The following is a 13,641-nucleotide window of genomic DNA, read 5'->3' as shown; positions in this document are numbered from 1 at the left end:
AAATGACCTGTTTCGCGATTATGGAATTACACCGCCGAGAGAGCAATATATTCACTGGGGATGATTTCAGACCGCAACAAAATTGAATTTATTCCTGGACCTGGCCGTTCTCACAAGCCGACCTAAGTACGTCCCCCGCTTATACGTATTGGTTCCCCAGATTGCACAGTGATATGAAAAGGAAAACACAAATAGCAATTGTATTAGTTGCAAAGGGCTAAGTACATGAACGAATGTCTTTATATCTCTCTTTCACACTGGGGTAAAGGTGGTGGACGGTGGGGTGGGTAGTGAATCGGTAAATGATATACCAATTCACTAGTCATCCCCCAATGGGTTGTATGCGGTCGGGGAATCATGTGAGTTTTTTTCAATCAGTCTGGCGATAATGACGAGACTATGCCCATTTGCCGATCAGTGCCATGACACCAGCGCCAGCCACTGTGCATACAGTCATAAATGCCAAGCGTTTCTTGTTGTTCGTGCGGCAGGGATCAAACAGGAAGTCCCGAGCCAGAAGTTCAACAAGGCCGGTGTAGATCAGGATACCGGCAGAGATCGAGTCGAGGAGTCCAGACACAATGTTCGCGGTATTCGAATTGGGATTATATGTTGTTCGCAGGCCGAGTCCAATTGCAATGGAAATGGGCGTGGTCAAACCGTACAACATGCAGAGGATCCAAGGAAGCCAGCTGTTGCGCTTGAAAGGAATGGCGGACATTCTGGCGCCAATTCCCAATCCTTCGAAGCTCTGGTGGAACACAAGCACGGGGTACAAAGTCGTGAACTCGCTGCCGACGACACCAAGATTCAGGCCGATGATCACCGAATGGAAGATAACACCAAATTCAAGAATGAGGAGGGCGGCGATCTGTTGGCGGAACGATCTCTCCGCTGCCGCAGAGTCCGCAAAGTCTTGAGTGTCCCATGCCGAGTCCTGCTTCGTCTCGACCGACGTAGTTGGGACTTCCTCAGAGGGTTGGTGTTCGTGTGTCTCTTGCACAATATCAATGGTCGGCTCTTTCGTGATCCCATACTTTGACTCAACATATAACTCTGCGCCAAAGTCCATGAGGAACACAACGATCGTCGACGTCAATGCAATGGCAGGGGGCCAAGAGTACTGGACCCAGTTGCCCGTCAATCCAACACAGCTGTTGGGACCGATCTCTGCGTAGGCAGGGTCCAACAAGTGAACAAATGCGGTGGCGATGATCACACCTGTACCGAAGTAACGAGCAAACAGATAGACATAGAGCGGAATCTTCAGGCGCGGGACCCGTTTCGCGATCACAGGGAAGAAGGTGACCGCTGTCGAGATGGCAAATATAACAAAAATGGAAGAAATGCGAGCACCAAGCATGCCATCGTACTCATTTCCCGAGTTCTGGACCCAGCAGACCACTTCAGCGAAGTTGGCTGTGCTCAGATTCACGTTATAAGGGTCAAACGAGGAAGACATGACTGTTGAATCAACAAAGGTGGTGAAGATGGTGGGAATAGAGCAGGTTCTGTTGGTCAAGTTATACTGGTCATCGTGAGGACCTTGAGGGCAGCGGGCTTGCCTATTCCGTGGGCTGAAGCTAGAAAATTTTCATCGAAAACCTTACCCGCCGTCTTTTGCTGCAGACCCCAGCGATATCATCAAAATAATGCACTATCGTAGTATGCGGAAACACTGTCTCCTCTAAATCCCTTTGCTTTTGCCATTTTTGTAATTCCCAAGTGAGCGGCGCCCTGCCAAGTACCATAACCGTGCTTGCCGCGCATGGCAGTAATATCTGACAGGACTTGATTGTCCTCTATCGCTCGCGTCCTCTCAGCCAGTCAAGTAATTCCCCACTTGTCTCCATGGTCCGTATTATCAACCAATGCTTGTCTCTTCGGCTTAGTCCGAAAGGGTCTGTGCCACGTGCGTCGTGACGCCGCACCAGTTGATTGGTGCAAATGAAGAAACGGAGATCCCGTCCATGGGCGGAAAAGCAAAAATCGCACACTTTGGCAGTGTCGAATCTTGGCCCAATGACCATGTCTCTTAATTGCGATCAAATCACGATTATTTACCTCCAGCAGACCTTAAATTAAAATAAAAAAAATGAGAGTCCCCTTCCAAATAAAAGGTTGTATAGCCTTGTTATTTCGTATCATGAGTGCTGTACGAGAGTAATAAATTTTATGACCATAATCGAGGACGTCCATCGCATCAAGTCCTGGGTGTGGCTTAACGGTGAAGATTACCTTTAAACCCTTCTGTAATTTTTCAAGGCCTTGTTGTTTTTCCGAGACGCTCTTTCCTGTATGTTTGCGCTAGTAACGGGTCTTTACGTACAGGATAAGCTTCTTACTAACTATCAGCTCCGCCCCCGAGTTCATTTCAGTACGAAGACCCGCTATTTTCACCTAGATCTAGCTCGCTTACGGTGAAGCTTCAAAAGTTGCCAATTCTGCCGAGGTTGTAATCAATCACATCTGCAGTGAGACCCGCGAGAACCTTGGCAGCCGCGGCTATTGATTTTTTAATATAGCCACATGGGCTTAACGCGGGCTTATCATTAAATCAAGAGAACCTAGACCTTCGCAGCGGGAAATAAAATTGTATCTAGCCATACGCCGAGATGCTTTCTCGCGCCATCCTCGCCTTGTGCGGTGTGACTCTCGTTCTTGCCCAGGCCAACTATAGCTCGCCTTTCTTAGCTGAATTCCTCATTTTGCGCGATTTCTCCATTTCTACCGTTGGAGGTGTATGTCGCATATCAACTCAACCCGGGAAGATAATTAACTAATTGTTCCCTGTCAGGACGCCAGTCACACTACATACAACGTAAAATGTGATAGCGATGTCACTCTCTGTTCACTTCCTGCTACCGGTGTGACTGTTTTCACCGGCCCATCATCTGTGGGACTCTCATTCACTGAACCATCCGAGACGTTGTGAGTTGAGAAAGGTTTCATCGAGCTATATGTTTCTGACACTTTAATAGTACTTCCTCGGTGGGCTGTACCTACATCGATTCCGGAGCCTCGGCGGTTTGTGTGACTTTACTTGCTGCTCCAGGTGAGACCGTCGAAAGCGGCTCTATGGTTACGAGCATGGTCACCTCTCGATCTACGACTACCCTCCCTGCTGCTTCGGTTGAATTGGGCTTCAATACGCCTGCTGCTACTGCTGCTTCACTTACAACCGGGAAGACACAGTCCATGAGATCTAGTTCGACCGATAGTGTTGCAGCAAAAACTAGCACTGCGACAAGTGAGACTAAGACAGGGGGTGCGACCGAGGCGTTTGGGCATGGGAATGCCGGTATCTTTGCAGGTGCAGCCATCCTTGGACTAGGTCTTTTATAGGAAGATTCTCTAGGCTAAACAAAGCATCTTTACCCACCCGGAGGTAAATTCTAACTTAACTTATATCTAAGAATCAGAATATAGAAGTCTATTCTTTCATTCAATCACTTTCCACCGGTTGGGGGTCAATTAGTCAATAATCTCACTACTATTACGTACGCTCTTCCTCATATTTATAGGGAGTAAGTAAGCTATAAGCACTTAGCAACGGTGGCGGGATCGAGTAAAAATACAAAAATAAAACTCTTAGAGAAATTCGGTATTATTGAGGCAAATATATATTCAGGGCTGCCAACAAGTCCTTGGATCTTTGCCACACCATAGAACATTGGAAACGAATGCAAGTCAGCTTTAGATATCTCCGTGGAAAGAAATTCTGTTGGATCGCAACCAATGAGAGTAATTCTTATTCTTAACTTTTCGAGACGATTAAGACCAATGCAAAAGAGAGAATTTGCTCGTCGTGATCAAGTAAAACCGGGGCTTCAAATGAGCAAAGTGGGCAACTGGAGAACTTTCAAGGCTCATTGCAAGCTTGAATGGTCAATTATTGGAGGTGGTGTTTTTCATTGAATCATGAAAACAATGCAGACTGATGCAGTGAGACTGACTATGTATGAATAGGCAAAGAACACACCATGAGGTATGTAGAAGAGACAAGTAGTGGCCAGCTATGCTACTGTACCCTCCACTGGTAACATCCATTGAAGACAGCAGAAAACAGGAACAACACGAGCAAAGGAGATCGGCGACCCACCAATGACTCATGCAGCAAATCGCGTGACTCACCCGCGATGGATATTGTTCACCGCCCTCGGCTCCGCCCGATACTGCCGACCGCTGATGGTTTTTATCAAGAACCTGCGCGACGTTTCGCCATCGTAAAATATAATCCTGCCCTCGGGTTTGCTCTATTCTCATTTCTTTCTTGAATTTAGCTCTGTGTTAATCGCTTCCTTGGTTGTTTCTTGTGGGGGCAGTTTCTTTGCTTCCACTTCCATTCATCTCCCGTTTCAGCTTACCGAACACAATCTTGCCAGCCCACAGCTTAAGTCGATTGCAAGCTTCAAACACTTCGATGAGCACGTCGACACTAGCTCCGCAAGCTCCTGTCGCTTCTCAGATCATGTCAGCTGCGGAAACCGCTCCGTCAGCTCCATCTGCCCCGCGTTCTAGACACAGACGCCGTGGGAGGGACCCCGCCAACCGTGGAGGCCCGCAGAATAGGCCAGCCACAACAACAGAAGAACGACCTTCCTCGCAAGCGCCACAGCCTCAGTTAGATTTTATCCCACCTTCCAATCAACCGAACGGCCAAACGCGTCCCCGAAGACCAAACAAGGAGGGCAGAGGATCCGGACGACGAGGAGGACGTGGCAACGGCGCTCAACGAGGCGGGCAAGGAGAGAATGGAGAGCAAAATGAGGAAACACAACAACATCTGTCTCGTGCCATGCGTGCACGAGGCTTTGGAGCTCGTTTGACCCGATCAGACCGAGATGGGAATGCTTTACATTCGGAAATGGCGGCGGATGGTGACGCTAGTCTTCGGGCCGATGCGCCTGACTTCGTTCCGGGCGCACCAGCTACAAATACCCGGCCACCTCCCCCATCATCTGTGGCATCTGCAAAGGGAAAAGGCAAAGCCAAAGCCAAGGCCCAGCCGAAACCGCCCAAGGTCACGACCAAGTCAACAGCCGGTGATATCGCGACGCGAATCCACGAAGACATTGCTCATAACCTGTATGAGTGTCCTATCTGCACAAGTGAATTAGGTCGACGATCAAAAGTCTGGTCTTGTGAGCTATGTTGGACCGTATTCCACCTAAGCTGTGTCAAGAAGTGGTCCACAAACGAAGGAGCGGCTGCTCAGAACAACGCTCGACAACAAGATGGTGATAAGTCTGCTTCTCCCCGCGCCTGGCGTTGTCCTGGATGCAATCTATCCCATGAAATATTCCCCTCCACCTACACTTGCTGGTGTGAGAAGGAGGTTGATCCTAGATCCCTCGCCGGTCTGCCGCCACATTCATGTGGTCAGACATGTTCACGGCCTCGTCGAGGTTGCCCGCATCCGTGTGATAGAACGTGTCACGCTGGTCCTTGTGCTCCTTGTACATCCATGGGTCCAACTCAGGATTGCTTCTGCGGTCGGAACTCCTCCACCAAAAGATGCCAAGATACCAACTATGAACAAGGATGGAGCTGTGGTGAGATCTGTGGTGATCTGCTTCCATGCGGGGAGCACACTTGCCCTCTTCCGTGTCATGAAGGCTTATGTGGTGCTTGTGAGGTCACGATCGAGGCTCGTTGTTATTGCGGCAAAGTGCAGACCGAAATGCTGTGCAGCTCCAAGGAGGACGAGATGGAAAGCCAGACAGTCCGTGACGATGGATCTGAAGAGGAGTGGATTGGATACTTTGGTTGCAAGGAAACCTGCAGTCGCCCATTCGATTGTGGTGTGCATTTCTGCCAAAAAGAATGCCATCCACAGGACTCGCATCCCGCCCATTGTCCTCGATCGCCAGACGTTGTGGTCCGTTGTCCGTGTGGAAAAACGCCGTTGGCCAGCACCCCTGGTTTCACTGCTCGTACTTCTTGCGAAGATCCAATTCCCAACTGTCGCGAGCCATGTGGCAAGATGCTTCCATGTGGTCATTCCTGCGACCAAATCTGTCATACTGGGCCTTGCGGCGCCTGTTTGCGTCGGGTCCCAATTCAGTGTCAGTGTGGCCGCAACACCTCTATGAGCATCTGTCACCAGGGTGATATTCAACATCCCCAGTGTTTCCGCCAATGCAAGGCCACCTTGCATTGTGGCCGTCATACGTGCACCGAGAGATGCTGCCCTGGAGAACAGAAGGCCATTGAGCGCCAAGCTCTTCGTCGCAAGCTCAAGCCGCACCTTCGTCCTCTCGATGAGGATATTGAGGCGGAACACATCTGCACTCGGATATGTGGTCGAATGCTGAAATGCGGAAGACACACATGCCCGGAACTCTGTCACAAGGGTCCTTGCAATACCTGTCGCGAAGCGATCTTTGAGGAGATTTCGTGTAACTGCGGAAGATCCATCCTATATCCGCCCCAGCCCTGTGGTACTCAGCCGCCTCCCTGCTCATTTCCCTGCGCTCGGCCGAAATCTTGCGGCCATCCTCAGACGGCCCATAATTGTCATATCAACGCAGATGGCTGTCCCAAGTGTCCATTCCTGACTGAGAAGGAATGCCTATGCGGCAAGAAGGTGATGAAAAACGTGCCTTGCTGGCTCACAGATGCCCGTTGCGGTCATCCTTGTGGTCAGCCACTCAAGTGCGGCTCTCATTCTTGCAAGAAGGATTGTCACCGACCAGGTGAATGCGAAGATGCAACCACGCCCTGTGGACAGGCTTGTGGAAAGACCAAATCTTTGTGTGGTCATCCCTGTACAGAGACATGCCACGCTCCCTTCCCATGTCCAGAAAATACCCCCTGTTCGTCCACGCTCACAGTGACATGTAGCTGTGGACGACTGCGCCAGTCAAGACGCTGTGGTGCCGCCAAGGCTGTCACATCCAAGGGCCAACTCCAACAGCCGGAGCGATTGCCTTCACTTACCCCGTTGACTTGCGACGATGAATGCTCGCGCTTGGAGCGCAATCGCTCTTTGGCATCCGCATTGGGCGTCGATATCAACCAGACCACGACAGTCCAGGCTTTCACTTCCAGCAACCTGCCTTACTCTACCGAAACCCTCGATCAGTACATCAAACTCGCATCTTCAGTCTCTCTGTCGACACTGCAAACATACGAGTCGGCCTTGCACTCTCTGGCAACTGATACAACGAGTCGATCCATCCGGTTCCAACCCGCCAAACCCACTCTCCGAGCCTTCAGCCATTCTCTTGCGACAGACTGGGGCTTCGTGACTGAAAGCCACGACCCCGAGCCTCATCGTCATGTCTTCGTCCTCAAGCCTCTTGCATGGACTCCTCCAGTCTTTGGCATGGGGAGTGGTTCATCCGTTGGCATTGGCGGTATGAGCGTCCGCGAGTGCGTCAAGCTCCGTGAGCGTGAGGCCACAAAAGAACGTGAGGCCCAGCGTGTGGCTGCTCTTGAGGCTAAGGCTGCCCGTGATGCTGCCAAGTCTCAAGCAGGGTCGGATGGCTGGGCTCAGGTTGCCTCTCGGAGCAAGGGTAGTGCTTCAAGCACTAGAAGCACCACGCCGGTTCAGAGCTCGTTCTCCGGTCGGTCAATGTTCTCTGCTCTTGATGGAAACAGAAATATGCCATCCGACTCCAAAAAGGAGCGGTTGGTCCTTCGTTCTGGCGTTGGGGCCAGCAAATCCCTGCGCCCACAACCTCCTGCGGAAGTCATTGATAACTGGGAGGAGGCCGAGGAAAAGGAAGAAGAGATAGAAAGAAATCATGATAAGGTGAATGATGAAGAGCCGCAGGAGACAGGGCCACAAGAGACCTCGGCGAGTGCGCCTGAAGCACCCGACGAAAAAGAACCAGCTGCAGCCAGTGAAGTGCCTACACCCGATACGGTGGACACGCATAATGTGACAGAGTCAGAGGCTTAATTTCCTGCTCGTGACTCATGATCATGAGGAAAAGTCTATTGTCTGTTTATTCGTTTGCTTATGATACCCTGGTGGCATCTGGGGACCTTGGAGCACCAGTCGGTGTCTACCTGCATGTGGGATAATCCATTTTATCACTAGCTTCATTTTAAAAGGACAGATATACAAAAAAATTACGAAATTCCATGGACAAAAATCAAGTCTAAATCAAATTCAAAGTCTCCGTGGCTTGCCTACATGATCATTCCCAACCGGACGCAGAGTCCACCTCGATACTCAATTTACAGCAGCAGACGCAGGCACCACTTTAGCAAACATCAAACATCCCTCCTCTGAAGCCCCATAAGGTCCATGTTCCATCCCAGGATTGCGATAGGCATATGCACCAACACCCCATGATTGTTCGAGCCGAAGATCCGTCAGTCCTCCCTTGAGGAAGCATACCTCTTCGATGTAAGGATGCGTAATTGGCGTATTCGCCGTGGTAACGTTTGGCTCCCACCATTGTAGCACCGCTTTATGGTCTGCGTCTCCATTCAAGCGTAGCTCCCAGATGCCTGCGGCGACGGAATACCATGGCTTTACGGAGGCCGAGTCTGGGGGAGTTCCCGGTGCGGGAGGTGGTGGTGGCGTGGTGAATTCTTTCTGGACGAAGGGCATATTTTTTGGGTATGCAAGAGACCAGGGAAAACTTAGAGCTTAAGAATCGCTTGCTTTGATGAGATTTAGATGTTGCCGCCAAAGTCGATGTTTTTAAGGTTATTGGGAATTGGGACGTGAGCGAATTTCTGATGAATCGGCAGAAAGAACCGGGGATATAAATCTCGAGAACAGTCACAATACTTGCATAACCGAGATACATCAAATATCAGCACTTTGGTCAGATCTCCCTCATATATACATGGGAATTTCATACCTTTTAGACTAACATAAACCGGCAGTTGACGCTCAACCATGCGATTCTATACTGCATCTCATGCGCTTACGTTACCGGCGTTACCGGGTGTATTACATAATCGTATATTTCCGATTCTCTTATCGGCGTTGGCATCTTCGAGATTCCTACCGCATTGCACAGTATTGTTAATCAACATGGCATCGTTCCATCTGCGGGGTTTCCAATCCGCCCTCCGAGGCCAGACTCGCCTGCTACGTAACCAGCAGCGTCGCTGGGCGCAGGTCCACGATGTGCGCTTCCTGGCCTCGCACCACGACCCCAAGTATGTGCTGGACAAATATCGGTCGAAGCTCGACGAGAAGGCGAAAAAGTAAGCTCCCTGCTGTGCAATAACTCGTGATCACCTCACTGACAATTCCGTACTTATAGAGAGGGCCATGAGTCTGTTGAATCCCTGAAGGAAGCATACACCGAGAAGATCGAAGACTTGCGCCGCAAAGCTTCCACCGTCGCGACGCCAGAGCCAAAGGCTCCTTCATCCAAAGCCCCGGGGACCGCCTCTCCATCCCAAGCTCCTCCCCCTCCAGATGCAGACCCGACCGTCAAAGCCGCACGCCAAGTATCAGGCAGCTCCACCCCCATCAAACCGCTGAGTACATACCTAGACGTCGAGAAGGTCCGCGAGCTTCCAGCCAAAGAAATCGAAGCGCTCTGGCGCCTTCGTTTCGCCAACGACGGCACCTCCGTCACCGCCGCGATCCCTCTAGATACCTACAAGCGCATTGCTAATACCGCGCGCCACCACCCGCAATTTGTCCTCCCCCTCCCACGCCAGCAGACCGACGACGTGGGCCCCGAGGCCGTGGACGCCGACGGAAACCCGCTTAATTCAGGCGCGGACATTCACTTCCTGCAGTGGGCGTTCCACCCGCCAGCTGAGGAGTCTGCTAAGCCCAAGGGCGAGACTGCCAACACCCACACCTCGACTGTGATCTTCACTCACCTCGGTGCGTTCAAGATGCACGGCTCTTATGCGCAGCCGCACACTACTGTTACGCATCACCTTGACTTGGCCGATGACAAGGGTCTGGTTCTTATGCATGGACAGGTTGTGCCGGACCGCGGTGTCTCAACCACCGAGGCTACGTGGTTGGTTAGCTGTGTGCAGCGATTCTACGACTTCGAGGGCCAGGCCAGCGGCCGCAAGAGCGAGCTGGTGAAGATGTTCACTCGGGGCGATGTGCAGAACTTCAAGGTTGAGGAGCTGCTCGAGGAGTCTGAGCGCATCAACTAGATGCGTTCGTGCATTGCTCATTTACTATGGGGAGCTCCTCCCCCGGTGACCTGTACCATATGTGTTCGCTTAGCAGTTGAATTCTGGCCTTGATTTGGCATTAGATTAGAGCCGGATTTGAAGAGCCGTTTTAACTATAAACTTGTATACTAAAAGCATTTACAATATTACATCCCCTCCGTGAACAATTATCTTGGAATCTCGTAAAATTTCAGGTATGGAAGCAATGCAAAATCGATATGTGTCACAGGAATAAATGATTCGAGGATAGCAACATGCCCCTCCCATATCTACATCAAGTCGTCGACCCGAGAAGAAAAAGCCACCCAAACCAGAAATACAGAAAACATTCCATGCAGGTGAAAATGGAAAGAAAAGGAAGCCAGAGCATAACATAAGACTCCGGGGGCAAAAGTCACTTGTATCACAAGGAAATTGAGAAAAGGAAAACATGACGCCAGTGATCATTTGCAAAGGCAGAGGCGTAAGTGGACGACGGCAATTGGTGCTTAACAGCGAATTATCATGCAAGCAGTCCACCAAGCCAGAAATCGAGAGCAATTGTAAGACAGCTCGCGTCCTTGAACTGTTAGGAGGGTATCATTGTATGGTCCAATGCTGGACAGTTGGGACTAGGGTTGGGGCCAGTGCTTCCAAAGTGCTTTGGATTATTGGATGAGGCGGTTATTCGTTCTCGACCTCCTCCCGGACGAAGGAGTGGATGTGATCGAAGTAGCCTGGTTCGGCTACGGAGTCGTTGTGGCCGCCGTTGGGTAGTGTTCGCCAGAACTTGCGCTCAGACTTGCAGACAGCGAAGAGCTGGGTCATGTTTGACGGTCTAAATATTGTCAGTATTGATCAATGGATCCTAGAGAAGGTGTACATACGGCACAAGCTCGTCCTTGAGTCCACTCAAGAAGAGAATCGGCACCTTGGTGATCTTGGGGAGGACTTCTTCACTCGTCCAGTATTGATGGCACAGGCGGGCGATGTATCGAGCAGGTGGGAATATACTGGGAGCATATTAGATCAAATCCAAAACTGCTGGAACCGCTCCAAGCTCACTTAGGAATCAGCTTGCGGATACTCAGGAAGGTATTCTCCAAAATCAAGCCACCGATATCGCCCTGCTCCTGATTGGAAGCAACAAGGTTGATGGCTACAGCACCACCCAGACTCTGACCATAGATCACGAACTTGGTATCCCTAGTCTCGGGGCGCTGGCGCATGTAGTCCAGACCGGTCTGAGCATCGATCTTCAAGCCTGCCTCATCCGGTGTGCCAGTCGACATCCCATAGCCCCGATATTCCAGCAGAATAACATTGCACTGGAGCGTATCCTGAATCGCCTTGGCGATGGGCACTCGGTGACTGATGTTACCAGCATTTCCATGGAACATCAGGACGGTGATGTTGCGTTGAGAGCGAGATTTTGGTTGGCGCAGGAAGAAGGCGTGCAATGACTCGCCATCTGGAGTAGGGATCTGGAGGTCTTCAAAGTCGGTGATGCCGAATTGACGGGGACTCGGTACTTCGGTTCGCGCATCGACCGGGACATTGCGGGGGTATATCAATTCACTGGATATCGTATATCAGTCAGGAGGGGTCTTCAGGAGGGAGGTATTCATGGAATTCGCACTTCTGCTTGAAGTATAGCAGGCCGCTAGCGACCACTGCCAGACCAGACGATGCTAGGACGGGAAGACGAAGGAATGCTACTGCGCTATTGGCCATGTTGCTGATGGTCCACGATGGGGGCGGCGGAGGTGACTCGGACATGGCGATTCGATGCCTGGACAAGGTTGATTGAAGGAGTGGAGGTTTGACGAATCAAGTATGTCCCAGATAGAAATTCGAAGAAGTAAACAAATAAACCAGGCAACGAGCGAGATGCCCGATGTTTCAGGAGACTTGGGGCTGGCGATTGGCGATGCGCCCTATCAAACGCCGGGTCACCGCTCACCGCCCGAGCTGGACGCGTTGAGCTTCTGCCTTCCTTACAGCTCCATGATCGCATCTCCCATCTCCTTTCTCCTTGCACTCTCAACCCCCCTTGATTCCTTTAACGATCCTATTTGGTTGTTGCTTTCTTCATTGCACTCGAGCTACAAAATGGTTTCCAGTCACGGTGTAACGGGAATGCTGGGTGAAGGTGAGCCCGAGCTATCGTCATCACCTAAATCGGCAGAGGAGCTAACATCCATCACCCAGATGGCATTCACGTTGATATGCAGCACCTGAAGAGTGGAGAGGTCAAGTATGCTTCTTCCGAATGGTCATTCCCTTTCTCTTTTGAACCAAATGCTAACGTGCTGCTTCTCTAGCCTGGGAACGTCGATGTGAGTGAATCGGAGCTCGGGACTCGTCCCGTTTCGACCGCAGCTTCTAATCAGTCCACAGTATGGCGATCAACTTCAAGGACGGCGTTATTTTGGGCGCCGACAGCCGCACAACCACCGGTGCTTACATTGCCAACCGAGTCACCGACAAATTGACACAGGTGCACGATACCATCTGGTGCTGTCGCTCCGGTTCCGCTGCGGACACGCAGGCTGTGGCCGACATTGTCTCCTACCATCTCAACATGTACGGCGTCGTCAACAACGAGGCTCCCACTACACCGGTGGCGGCATCGCTTTTCCAGGAACTGTGCTATGAGAACAAGGATGCGCTCAGGTGAGCACCTGCTCTCCTTTCATCGAGATGGATCCATGCTGATGAGAATACAGTGCGGGCATCATTATTGCCGGATACGACCCGAAACACGGCGGCCAGGTGTACTCGATACCGCTGGGCGGCTCCCTACACAAGCAGTCGTTCGCGATCGGCGGCTCGGGTTCAACCTACATCTACGGTTATACCGACGCACACTGGAAGGAGCAGATGACGGAGGAAGAGGGCATTCAGTTCGTGCGGAGTGCGCTGCAGGAGGCGATCAAGTGGGATGGTAGCTCCGGTGGTGTGATTCGCATGGTCGTCCTGACCAAGAAGGGCGCCGTGCGGCACCTGTACCTGCCGGACACCAACTACACCGGGCCCGGAGTGACAAATTAATGAGTGTTGTACGAATAGCATCTTTCGAGTCCCGGAATATTGACATGGTTTCATGAACCTCGGAAATGCAGGTCATGCACTCCACGCGGAGATGCATCCTGTCTTGTCATATGCGCTAGTCTGGGTCAACCGGTATCGGGCACTTGGGCAGCAACGGCGGGGGAGAATGGCATTGCCCAGAGGAACCGGGGGATCTCACAGCCGACGATAAGATGCTTGGACGTAGACGTACCAATGTAGAATATATACCGGGGTCGAGATCGCCCGGTCAATTACATCATGTAGGTGAGCGGGTGGTTGACCGGGATGCCTTGCAGCTCGGCCGTGGACCCGGGATAAACGTATATAAAACGCATGGCGTGAGCATTGGACGAGACGGGCTACCTCAAATTCAATTGCACATTCCCACTTTCCCCGGTTCCCCGGTTCCCGTCAGCGGGATTCATCCGTACAAAGTCTCTCGTAGAATCACCGGCGGTGACGGCA

The 13,641-nt window shown here is 51.4% G+C and overlaps 9 protein-coding genes across 9 annotated transcripts; 4 read left to right on the top strand and 5 right to left on the bottom strand.

The window, feature by feature from the left end:
- Positions 1-397: 397 nt before the first annotated feature.
- On the bottom strand, positions 398-1,462 carry N7498_005157 (uncharacterized protein; the record flags this gene model as incomplete). Its single annotated transcript, XM_058452219.1, has 1 exon — positions 398-1,462. One exon carries the CDS (start codon positions 1,460-1,462, stop codon positions 398-400), a length of 1,065 nt encoding a protein of 354 aa, XP_058308757.1.
- A 1,153-nt stretch (positions 1,463-2,615) lies between these two features.
- Positions 2,616-3,345, top strand: N7498_005156 (uncharacterized protein; the record flags this gene model as incomplete). Its single annotated transcript, XM_058452218.1, has 3 exons — positions 2,616-2,741; positions 2,798-2,931; positions 2,982-3,345. 3 exons carry the CDS (start codon positions 2,616-2,618, stop codon positions 3,343-3,345), a joined length of 624 nt encoding a protein of 207 aa, XP_058308756.1.
- A 2,000-nt stretch (positions 3,346-5,345) lies between these two features.
- N7498_005155 (uncharacterized protein) lies at positions 5,346-5,582 on the bottom strand (the record flags this gene model as incomplete). Its single annotated transcript, XM_058452217.1, has 1 exon — positions 5,346-5,582. One exon carries the CDS (start codon positions 5,580-5,582, stop codon positions 5,346-5,348), a length of 237 nt encoding a protein of 78 aa, XP_058308755.1.
- A 38-nt stretch (positions 5,583-5,620) lies between these two features.
- On the bottom strand, positions 5,621-6,670 carry N7498_005154 (uncharacterized protein; the record flags this gene model as incomplete). The annotated part of the gene is made up of 2 exons (XM_058452216.1): positions 5,621-6,405; positions 6,619-6,670. 2 exons carry the CDS (start codon positions 6,668-6,670, stop codon positions 5,621-5,623), a joined length of 837 nt encoding a protein of 278 aa, XP_058308754.1.
- Positions 6,671-6,780: 110 nt separating this feature from the next.
- On the top strand, positions 6,781-7,909 carry N7498_005153 (putative NF-X1 finger transcription factor; the record flags this gene model as incomplete). The annotated part of the gene is made up of 2 exons (XM_058452215.1): positions 6,781-6,818; positions 6,871-7,909. 2 exons carry the CDS (start codon positions 6,781-6,783, stop codon positions 7,907-7,909), a joined length of 1,077 nt encoding a protein of 358 aa, XP_058308753.1.
- Positions 7,910-8,185: 276 nt separating this feature from the next.
- Positions 8,186-8,569, bottom strand: N7498_005152 (uncharacterized protein; the record flags this gene model as incomplete). The annotated part of the gene is made up of 1 exon (XM_058452214.1): positions 8,186-8,569. The coding sequence occupies one exon, from the start codon at positions 8,567-8,569 to the stop codon at positions 8,186-8,188; it is 384 nt and encodes a 127-aa protein (XP_058308752.1).
- A 432-nt stretch (positions 8,570-9,001) lies between these two features.
- On the top strand, positions 9,002-10,101 carry N7498_005151 (ATP11 family protein; the record flags this gene model as incomplete). The annotated part of the gene is made up of 2 exons (XM_058452213.1): positions 9,002-9,177; positions 9,237-10,101. 2 exons carry the CDS (start codon positions 9,002-9,004, stop codon positions 10,099-10,101), a joined length of 1,041 nt encoding a protein of 346 aa, XP_058308751.1.
- A 684-nt stretch (positions 10,102-10,785) lies between these two features.
- Positions 10,786-11,880, bottom strand: N7498_005150 (alpha/beta hydrolase; the record flags this gene model as incomplete). The annotated part of the gene is made up of 4 exons (XM_058452212.1): positions 10,786-10,939; positions 10,989-11,114; positions 11,167-11,679; positions 11,741-11,880. The coding sequence occupies 4 exons, from the start codon at positions 11,878-11,880 to the stop codon at positions 10,786-10,788; spliced, it is 933 nt and encodes a 310-aa protein (XP_058308750.1).
- A 333-nt stretch (positions 11,881-12,213) lies between these two features.
- Positions 12,214-13,155, top strand: pre3 (proteasome core particle subunit beta 1; the record flags this gene model as incomplete). The annotated part of the gene is made up of 5 exons (XM_058452211.1): positions 12,214-12,253; positions 12,313-12,358; positions 12,426-12,440; positions 12,502-12,777; positions 12,831-13,155. The coding sequence occupies 5 exons, from the start codon at positions 12,214-12,216 to the stop codon at positions 13,153-13,155; spliced, it is 702 nt and encodes a 233-aa protein (XP_058308749.1).
- Positions 13,156-13,641: the final 486 nt, after the last annotated feature.

This window comes from Penicillium cinerascens, assembly GCF_028974065.1.
Source record: "Penicillium cinerascens strain IBT 15544 chromosome Unknown contig_5_segment0_segment0, whole genome shotgun sequence".
NCBI lineage: Eukaryota > Fungi > Ascomycota > Eurotiomycetes > Eurotiales > Aspergillaceae > Penicillium > Penicillium cinerascens.
The sequence above is the reverse complement of the archived record's forward strand: the minus strand, read 5'-3'. Positions and strand labels throughout refer to the sequence as shown.